The 10,247-nt window shown below is 59.7% G+C and overlaps 1 protein-coding gene across 3 annotated transcripts; it reads left to right on the top strand.

The window, feature by feature from the left end:
- Positions 1-518: 518 nt before the first annotated feature.
- Positions 519-9,793, top strand: GPAT2 (glycerol-3-phosphate acyltransferase 2, mitochondrial; the record flags this gene model as incomplete). Of its 3 annotated transcripts, XM_082852439.1 has the most annotated exons (18): positions 519-605; positions 1,318-1,391; positions 1,770-1,874; positions 2,139-2,267; positions 4,664-4,763; positions 5,150-5,283; positions 5,595-5,694; positions 5,795-6,007; positions 6,350-6,469; positions 6,638-6,720; positions 7,055-7,173; positions 7,840-7,910; positions 7,984-8,242; positions 8,331-8,479; positions 8,661-8,738; positions 9,252-9,373; positions 9,464-9,584; positions 9,685-9,793. In XM_082852439.1, the coding sequence occupies 18 exons, from the start codon at positions 519-521 to the stop codon at positions 9,718-9,720; spliced, it is 2,100 nt and encodes a 699-aa protein (XP_082708565.1). In that variant the 3' UTR covers positions 9,721-9,793. The 3 variants fall into 3 exon arrangements, with proteins under 3 accessions (XP_082708565.1, XP_082708566.1, XP_082708567.1); XM_082852440.1 differs by lacking the exons at positions 9,252-9,373; positions 9,464-9,584 and having other exon boundaries at positions 8,002-8,242; XM_082852441.1 differs by lacking the exons at positions 8,661-8,738; positions 9,252-9,373; positions 9,464-9,584.
- Between the last annotated feature and the right edge of the window lie 454 nt (positions 9,794-10,247).

The raw sequence follows: 10,247 nt of genomic DNA, 5'->3' as shown, positions 1-10,247 counted from the left end.
TGATCTGAACACTCTGAGACCTTTTGAGGATAGTTGGCTCTTTGGTGGGACCAGTCGGGTGTTGGGGGGAAAGCTTTGATCTGAGCCAGCCCCCAGATTCCAGCCCTGGTTCTCACCGCTGCCGGCCTGGGTGTTGTCTGTCTGTCCTGGGGTGGGGGGATGGGGCTCACTCCAGGAGCCCCTGGTTGTGGCCCAGATTCCAGTACCTCCTCCATCCTTCTTCCTCTCCCCAGGTCAGGTTCCTCTGGAGAGAGAGAGAGGCAGAGGCGGCTGGTTCCCAGATGTTATAGACCCCGTGGACACCATGTTGGAAGCCAGACTCCAAAGCCAGCAGAGAAGCAGCCAGAATGGTCGGGAGGTAGTGTAGCCTTTCCATTCCCAGGACACCCTCTGCTCTCCCGCCTCCCGTCCTGTGCCTCTCACTCCTGGAGCCTCCCTCCCTCTGCCAAGGACTTTGAGTCCTCTCATCTCTCCCTGTGGCCCTTTTCCAGACCAGCCTGTGGTCCTCAGGTTTGGGGATGAAGCTGGAGGCTGTCACCCCTTTCTTGGGGAAATACCGCCCCTTTGTGGGTCGCTGCTGCCAGACCTGCACCCCCAAGAGCTGGGTGAGTGATGGTAGAGCCAGGCCCTACCTTGTGAAGCTTGGTTCTGGGAGCCATGGCTCCCACGGCCTTGGGAAGCAGCTTCCTTTATGTCTCCCTACCTCAGCCCTCCCCTGCACCTGCCTCTGCTGTCTTTCACGGAATGGGCGCACTAGTATTGGCTGGTTGTTGGTCCGGGGCTGGCTCCTGGCTCCCAGGCCTGGGAGAGTTGGGTGGGGAAGTGTAAAGGGGCCTGAGAGGAGGTGTAGAGCACGGCCAGAGGGCTGGGGTCTGACTATGCCTGCATGAGTCCTGCTGTTCAGTTTTGGGGACACTGCCCACTCAGAGTCAGTGAGCACTCAGCACATGCTTGCAGACCTCTGTGTGTCGGTGCCGTGTGCTGGTGCTGATGGGACCCAGGGTTCTGGTGGGGATTTAGGCTACATGTTGTCTGCTGTGGATGAGAGAACTTCTCAGAGACTTCAATACGCTCTTCTCCAAGAGGGTGATTCTACAGAGGATGCAGCCCTTCCATTTTGACCGTGGAACCCTCTTTCCTAAGTGAGCTTCAGGATCTGGGGTCAAACATCTTTTGGGAACTGCTGTGCTGTAATCCTGTCTCCTGGTAAACTCTATAGTCCATCAGGCAAAGACCACAGAAGACAGAGCAGGGGCTTTCCTTTGCGGGTTTGCAAAGGACCCCCAAGGACATGCTGTCCCTGCCCCTCTTGGGCAGGAGTCCCTCTTCCACAGAAGCATAATGGATCTAGGCTTCTGCAGTGTGATCCAGGTGAAGGAGGAGAACACCAGGTAGTCAGAGCTGGGGGTGGGGCAGGGTGGTGGGCAGGGCCCTTGGGTGCAGGGCTGCTGGGGCCCTGCTTTGTGGTATCATTTTCTTTCTTCCTCTGCTCCAAACCCACAGGTGGGGACAGGCAGGCCTGGAGCTTTCCTGCAGTTCCTTCTGTGAGCTTTCAGGCCCTGGGCCTGCACCCTGCTCACTGGGGGGAGGGGTAGGAATAGGCCACAGGTGGGCAGGTGCCGCCTCTTCCTGCTCCATGATAAGCCAGGCTCAGGTGTTCCCAGTCCGTGGGGCTAGGGAGACCCCTTCCTGATGGAATGCCCTCTGTGGGCCCTAGTCAGGGGTGGGCCCGCTGAGAGATCTACCCCCTGCTCGGGGGCTGTGCCCAGGTTTCGGGGCTGGCTGGTTCGGAGGCTCTGCTATTTCTTGTGGTCACTGGAGCAACACATACCCCCCTGCCAGGATGCCCCACAGAAGGTCGTGGAAAGCACTGGGTGAGGAGGCAGGGACTGAGGGGTCTGGCTGGTACTTCTGGGATCCTTGAAGGGATGACAAAGGCTGTAGGCAGGGCTGATTGAAAGGGCTGGTTTCTAGAGTGTTAGCTTGGTCTGGGGCCCTTCCTTAAAGATGGAGGGTGAAAAAAAAAAAAAAAAAGATGGAGGGTGAAGACTGGAGGCTGTGCCCTGGGGCTTCTGTGGGGCTGAGGGAAGTGAACTTAGGCCTGCTCCAGCCTGACACCACTGCCTCTCACACCACAGGGTTCAGAATGTCATCCTAGGGAGGGCCCCAGGAGGGGCTGGGGAAGGCCAGGTGCCCGGCCACGTGAAGAGAGAGGTACAGCGCATCTTGGGCCACATCCAGGCCCCACCCCGCCCCTTCCTGCTCAGGTAACTCTGTACTGAAGGGTGTTTTGGGCTGGGGCCTCTGCCCTTTGGGAGGGAGCGTTGGCTGGGCTTGGGTAAAGACTAGACTCCCCTCCTGGGGAGCTAGGTGTTATATTTACCGGTCTGAGTAAGCCCCTGATCTGGACACTGTGAGACCTTTTGAAGACAGCTGCCTTCTCAGTGGGACCAGTTGGATAAGGGGCAGGGGCTTTGATCTGAGCCAGCTCCCAGGTTCCAGCCCACGTTCTCACCACTGCTGGCCTGGTGGTGTGTATCTGTCCTGGGGGTCACCCAAGGAACCCCTGGTTGAGGCCTAGACTCCAGTACCTCCTCTATCCTTCCACCTTTCCCCAGGTCAGGTTCTTGTGGAGAGAGACAGGAGGTGGCTGGTTCCTCCATCTTATAGGCCCTCCTCTTCCCTCCCATATTCATCCTGCTGTCACTACCTGCTCCTTGCTGATCTGTCCTGCACAGGTCTGAGCTCCTCTTAGATACAGGACACTCTTCTGGGGAAATGGAGGGATGCACAGGTTAGAGTGAGGAGAGATACACACGCCTGCAAGAAGGACAGAACAAGGGCTAGGACTGAAAATACCTGGAGGGGAGGAAGGGACTTGTAAGCCAGGGACAAAAGGGGGAAAGGATCCAGCCTTGGGGAGGTGAGGATATGAGGGAACAGTTCTACCAGAGGGAAGAGCATGAGCTGTGGCTGCAGGAAAGGGCCAGGTTTGCTCAAGTAGCTGATGTGGTCGGAAGCTGGCAAGTGAGGGAGAGAGTTGTTGGAGACAAAACTGAGAGGTAGAAGGGCCCAGATATGCAGGGCCATACAAGAAGTTTGGATGTGACTTCCAAGTGCAGTGAAAACCAATGGAAAGGTTATAAGCAGAAAATAACAAGATTAATTGAGGTCAAGAGTAGAGAACAGATCATCTGGGGAGGCTGTTTTGTTAGTCCAGGTGAGACTAATGATGGGGGATGGGCGTGACAGTAGAACTTAGGAAGACGATGGAGAGACCAATATGAAATTATCAGGACTCACTGATGGATTGGAGGGTTGCAGTGGGAGCAGTGAAGGGGGAAAGGGGAAGCTGCAGGAGAGCTGGGTTTCTGGCTGAGCACCTGGTGGTGTGGTTGGAGGGGAGGGGGCAGGCTTGGGGAGGAGCAAGTTTGGCCCACAAAAGGTGTTTTGGACATAAAGAGTTTCTGATACCTGACATGCTGGTGGAGACACTGAGGCAGCTGCTTATCTATATGAGTCTGGAGCTCAGAAGAGAGATTGGGGCCAGGAACGTGTATTTGCAGAGCTTTACCACATAGATGATGCTTCAAGCGGGGGGATGCTTGAGTCATTGAGGGAAGGAGGCCACAGGGCTGCACATGTCAGGCTCGGCTGTGTTGAAAGTGCTAAGAGGTCAACTGAGCAAGGACAGGAAGTAGAGGTTGTTGGTGACCTACGACTAGCCCTCCATGTGACAATTCTTTGGCTTTTTCGAGACTTCCAGTCCCTTGACCTGAGCACCTTTACACCAGCCATCAGTCCCCCCTCCTGTCTTTCCTGCCCCCCAGGCCTAGCTTCGATTCCAGGGCTCCTTGTGAGGAAAGTGCTCTTGTGAAGGAGTCACTGGGCACAACCCAGCTGTGTTTGAACCCAGCTACCTGCCTTCTCTGCACCTAAGCAGCCAAATGTCACTAGGGAAACTGGGTGGACCTGTTTCCTTTATAAGTGTGATTCTCAGAGGGGCACACTGCACTCTCCAAGGCTCCAATCTAGACTGCTCCTTCTCTAACTTATCCACTGTTGACCAAGCACCTCATGCTTCATGGAGGAATAGAAGCCATCAGATGAGGACATGCTGTGTGTCCCGCACATCTCCATGCTGCCTGTGTCCACGCTTCTGTCCTCATTTAAAGCCAGTCCTCACATTGGGCCTCTGGGCAACCCCTCCCCAGAGATTTTGCCCCTTCAGCTATCTCCTTTCCTTCTTGTATCACTAACTCCTCCCTTTTTAGTTTACTTTTCCCAGCAGTTTGCAGAGACAAGGCCGGGTTATGCCTGGAGAGAGTCTTGGTTCTCTGGTCACCTTGGGGGTAAAAGGAGGCAGGGAGATGCTTGGAGGCTGATACGAGGCAGCTGCGCCATGAGGTCGTCTTGGGAGACGGCAGCACCTTGCCGGCGCAGGCTCTGCTGTCAGGCCCCCCTGCTGGTCCCAGCACCCGCACTTAGCTTTCTCTCTTATCCAGCAGCTTCTGTGACCTCTCTGAACCTCACTTTCCTCTTCTGCAAAGTGGGGACAGTAGTAGTGCCCACTGTAGAGGAGTTCTGGCCGGCCCTCTGGGCTGCCGTGGGCTGCCTCGTGGGCCGCGCCCTGCCATGCCTCAGACTGGGCGCTGCTCTCCAGGCTGGTCAGCTGGGCACTGCTCCGGATCCTGAACTGCCTCTTCCTGAACGTACAGCTGCACAAGGGCCAGATGAAGATGGTCCACAAGGCCGCCCAGGCAGTAAGGCCCACCCTCCATTGGGACGGGGATGGGATGGCGGGGACAGAGGAGCAGAGGCTAGGCCAAGCCCTGAGTCGGGACCAGCCCTATCAGCTGGTGGGAAAAATCCGGTGCTCTTTGACGACCTTCTCTTTGTGTCTCACGGTCCTGCTCCCATGAGGCTTCCTCTAACGGCTTTTCATCATGGTCTTAACAACCATTACGTCAATGCATTACCTTAAAAGCTGTTGACAGAGCTCCTCTGCTTTTGGGAGATGTGCTCAGAGGAAGAACTGCTCAGCTGAACCCTCCCTCCCTCCCTCTGGGGCTGCCCTGGGGCTGTAGGCTCCCTGCATCTTCAGGGTGGGGGGCGGATTGGCACTTCCCTTTGGCTCTCCCTGGAGCAGGGCTCGCCGCTCGTCCTCCTCTCTACCCACAAGTCACTCCTGGACGGGATCCTACTGCCCTTTGTGCTGCTCTCCCAGGGCCTGGGCGTGCTCCGTGTGGCTTGGGATCCCCGCACCTGTTCCCCCATCCTCAGGTAAAAGTCTTGTGCCTTTAGACATACAAGGGAGAGGTCCCCAGGCCGGGACAGGGGTGTGTGGGGATGTCAGGCGGTATTCTGGCAGCAGCTCCCCAGAGGCCCTCTTCCTGGCCCCTCTGCTCTCAACTTTGTGCCACCCCAGCTTGTGGGGCTCAGACGGAGGGTCAGCTATGGGCTCTAGGACCATGCCTGGCCTCAGCGTGTTCAGGCAGGACCCAGGCTGGCCCTGTGTGGACCAAGGCTCTCACTAGCCTCCTGCTTGGTCCCATCTCCTGAGCGCCTTCCCTCATCTGCCCTGTGCCCCACAGAGCTCTGCTGAAGAAACTTGGGGGACTTTTCCTGCCCCCAGAGGCCAACCTCTCCCTGGACAGTTCTGAGGGGGTCCTTGCAAGGGCTGTAGTGCATGCGGTGAGTGCTATGCCCAGTGGTGGTTTATGGGGCCAGGCCAGGGTATGGGGGCCTGTTGCTGTTCTGGCTTTGACACCTGCCTCCCCCCACCCACTTCCAGGCTGTGGAGCAGCTGCTGGTCAGCGGGCAGCCCCTGCTCATCTTCCTGGAGGAGCCGCCTGGGGCTCAGGGGCCTCGGTTGTCAGCCCTGGGTCAGACGTGGCTGGGACTGGTGGTGCAGGCGGTCCAGGTGGGCATCGTCCCAGATGCTATGCTGGTGCCAGTGGCCATCACCTACGACCTGGTTCCAGATGCACCCCGTGACACATACCACGTGAGACCCCCCCCTGCCCTGGGTACCTAAGTGGACACCATCTCCAGAGAGGAGGCACAATATTGTGTCTGTGGCTGAGTTCCCCTCCGGGCTTGGCTAAGTGGGGAGTGCAAAGGAATTTCAGCCCCACGGTCATTATCCTGTGGCACCTGCTAAGGCTGTTACAGTTACCCTCTCATTTCATACTCTAAAGACCTTGCTAGGGAGGGATTTCTCCTGTTTCACAGGGGAGAAAATGAGCTTGGAGAGGTCATGGTCATATAGCAGTTTGGGCCCAAGATGAAGTTGAGCAGAAAGCGTGCCCCAGGCAAGCCGGCTCCCCCAGCCCCTTTCTCCCTGCAGGCCTCGGCCCCACTGGGGCTGTGGACCGGAGCTCTGGCTGTCCTGTGGAGCCTGCGAGGCTGGGGCTGCAGCCGCCGAGCCTGCGTCCGTGTGCATCTGGCCCAGCCCTTCTCCCTGCACGTATGGACCCCACTGGGCAAGGCTGGGAGTACCTGGGGTCTGTCCTAGGGCTTCTGGCGGCCTGGCCCTCAAGGCCACTTCAGGGGTAGTGTTACCTACTTCAGATGGGCTGTATGCAGGTTTCCTGGTGGGCCAGGGCAGACCACCTAAGAGCCTTGTCCTGGGCAGGAATACACCGTCAACGCCAGAAGCTGCTGGGGCAGCAGGCAGACCCTGGAGCAGCTGCTGCAGCCCATCGTGCTGGGCCAGTGGTAAGGGCAGAGGAAGATGAGGGTCTCGGGCAAGGCAGGCAACTCTTAGGCCCTAGCTCGTGAGCTGGCACCCTCTCCTCCCAGAACCCCAAACACATCACCAGCTCCAGCCTTCCCCCACCAAATAACTTGGGTCATCTCAAACCGTGCCAGGCACCCTCCTTGCCTGTAAGTTGAGTGTGGGTTATGGCACACAGGCCTGGAAAGGACTAGGGTTACACAAGCCACCTCTTTCGGGGATGGGAAACGCCCTCACGTTTGAGAAAGCTCTGGGCTCCCCCATGATTGTTTTAGGTTCGGTCCCTTCATCTTGTGATCTGTGTCTCTATCCCAGTACCGTCGTCCCCGACACTGAGAAGGTGCAGGAGTGGACCCCAGTAACCGGGCCCCTTCTGGCCCTCAAGGAAGAGGACCAGCTGTTGGTCAGGAGGCTGAGCTGTCACGTCCTGAATGGTGAGGGGAACCTCGGTCTGGCCTTTGAGGGAGGTTCCTGAACACTCTGTTCTCAGAGCTGGCCAGTCGTCAGGGCCCTCCTTTCCAGGTGGGTTTCTGCACCTGCTCCCTCTTGCGTGGCCCACCTGGGACATGTGAAGAAGAGTGGAACACCTTCCCCTGCCCCTGAGGAGGGGGCCAGTCAGGGAGGACATGATGGAGCCGCTAAGTGAGGGCACACAGGCGGCCGCCCAGCCCGGCTTCAGGCGCGTCACTTCACTCTCTTGAGGTGACATTAGCTGAGCTGAACAATGTATGTAAGGGACGAAACAGTGCCTGGCACAGAGGGGGCTCTTAACAGCACTGTTACTACCATCTTCTCAAGTGTCCCTTCTGTGGCAGAGACTGTGGGTTGGTGGGTAGTAGATCTGCAAGAGGCAGGGACGGTCCCTGAGCTCCCAGCCTGGCTCTCAACATGTATTTGGTAAACGCCACTTCTCCACTGGGGAGGGTGGCACCCACGAACCGAGCCTGCTCTCCCCTTCCCAGGGGTGGAGTCGTATGGGGGTGTGTATGTGGCTGCTGCCAGGGAGGTGTGTGCTGGACTGGGAAGGCTTGCCTGGTGACGGAGGGCCCGGGCTGTCAGGCCTCCGCCCCTGAGCAGCACCCCTGCACCTCTGGCCCTAGCCTGCGTGGCGAGCTCGGCGGTGATGAGCACGGCCATCATGGCAACGCTGCTGCTGTTCAAGCACCAGAAGGTAGGGCACGGCGGGGTGGGGGCCTGGGGGAGGAGGCGTGGCCCTGCTGCTGAGCCCCTCACTGCCCACCCAGGGCGTGTGCCTGTCACAGCTCCTGGGGGAGTTCTCCTGGCTGACAGAGGAGACGCTGCTGCGTGGCTTTGACGTGGGCTTCTCAGGGCAGCTGCAGTGCCTGGTGCAGCACACGCTGAGCCTGCTGCGGCCGCACGTGGCCCTGCTGCGCGTCCGGCAGGGGGATTTGCTGGTGGTTCTGCGGCCCGGCCCAGGCCTCGCGCACCTGGCACGCCTGAGCTCCGAGATGCTGCCCGCCTTCCTGAGCGAGGCCGTGGGTGGTGAGTCCCTAGGGCCTGGGATGGGTGGGATGTGTGTAGGGGTGAGGGGACTGGCTTCCTTCCTCACGTCCGGCCCCTCCTCCCCCAGCCTGTGCCGTGTGGGGGCTGCTGGTGGGCAGGGTGCTGCCTGAGGGACCCTGGGAGCTGCAGGGCATCGAGCTGCTGAGCCAGAACCAGCTGTACCACCAGATCCTGCTGCTGATGCACTTGCTGCCGCAGGAGCTGCTGCTGCTGCAGGTCAGGCCTCTCCCACCAGCCCAGCTCAGTCCTGGGCCTCCCCTTCTTGGCTGTAGGAGAGGGCCCATGCTTGCCCGAGCCCTGACCCTAAGATGTGCTGTGGCAGTAGGTCTGGTCTCCGTCTCTGGCCAGGCCCCTGCCTGGCTCTCTTGAGGCCACATGGGTGCCTCTTTCTCCCCAGCCCTGCCAGTCTTCCTACTGCTACTGTCAGGAGGTGCTGGACCGCCTCATCCAGTGTGGGCTCCTAGTTGCCGAGGAGGTAGGAAGGGCAGCTGGAGACAAAGCCCCTGCCCAGGGTCTGGCCTCCTTCAGCCTCCCACCGAGTGACAGCGGCCCCGGCTCCTCCTCTGGCTTGTGTGGGGGGTGCGTGCGTGCGTGTGTGTGTACAGCCCCTGGCCTAGCAGAAAGAAGCCTGGTCCCCGCCTCGCCACTCTCCGCCCTGGAATTTGTCAGACCGCATCTGCCCTGGGCTCGTGTGTAGCTACGGTGACAGGACTGGACAAATGCACCTGAGGGTTTCTGCATAAGCCCCGCCCTCCACATTTCTTGTCCACGGGGGCTGTGGCCCTTGAGGGTGGGTGCTCACTTCCTCTCACTCCACAAGTTGGCTCCGCAGCTGTGATGGTCTGGTGTGGCCTGGGGCATCTTCCTGGGCTCCCCAGGTCTGCGCGTGCTGGTTTCACCTCCCTGGCTGGCCATGCGCCCGGCCTGGGGGCCTCGGGGCTGAACCTTGGCCAGCCTGACAGGGACCAACGGCTCCCATGGCCCTCAGACCCCAGGCTCCCGGCCAGCCTGCGACACCGGGCGGCGGCGTTTGAGTGCGAAACTGCTGTGGAAACCAAGTGGGGACTTTACCGACAGTGACAGCGACGACTTCGAGGAGGCTGAGGGCCGGTACTTCAGGGTGCGCTGGGAAAAGCCATCGGGGAGGGGGCTGTAGGGAGGCAGTGGGAGCTGCCCTCACCCTGGCCTGTCCCCCTCCAGCTCAGCCAGCAGTCACGCTGCCCTGACTTCTTCCTCTTCCTCTGCCGCCTGCTCAGCCCGCTGCTCAAGGCTTTTGCACAGGCTGCCACCTTCCTCCACCGGGGCCAGCTGCCAGATACTGGTGAGGCCCACGCGACTCCGGCCGTCCTGAGAGGCTGAGCGCTGAGGGTGGGGGCCCTGCCTGCGTGGGGCCCCAGGCCTCAGACCTCTCTCTCCCACAGAGTCGGGCTACGCGGAGCAGCTGTTGCGGTTCTTAGAGGCCACCGCCCAGGAGGAAGGGTTCTTCGGTGAGTCCCGAGCAGCCAGCCCAGGCCCTGGGAGGCGAGGAAGTTTTGCTGGTGGCTGCCTCCCCCTAGTGGGCAGTGAAAGCCCAATTCCAGGAAGGCCGGCTGAGGGGTACAGAGAAGGCCTTTGGGTCCAGCTTGAGCCCTATCCTTTGGTTGTCCCGTCCTTAGACAAGAGGAGAGGAGCTGGGCCCCGGGGCTCCCTTCCGTAGCCTTCACTTCTCTTTCCTCCAGAGTGTGTGGACCCAAATCTCGCCATCAGTGCCGTCTGGACCTTCAGAGACCTGGGGGTGAGAGGGGCCAGTCTCTCCGCCCTTCTGTCCCCCTGCCTCCCACTCCCATACCCTGAAAGAGCTGCTCAGGGGAGCCCAGCTGTACCCACCCTGGGATTTCCCCAGCGTCTCCCACGAGTAGGTGTGGTGATAGTAGTTGTTGGAGAAGGTAGGACAGTTTTCCTGCCCCTCTCAGTCTCCCAAACCCCTGGGTCATTCTGCTCCCGG

Source organism: Leucopleurus acutus (genome assembly GCF_964270905.1).
Source record: "Leucopleurus acutus genome assembly, chromosome: 12".
Taxonomy (NCBI): domain Eukaryota; kingdom Metazoa; phylum Chordata; class Mammalia; order Artiodactyla; family Delphinidae; genus Leucopleurus; species Leucopleurus acutus.
This window is presented reverse-complemented; position numbering and strand designations above follow the sequence as displayed.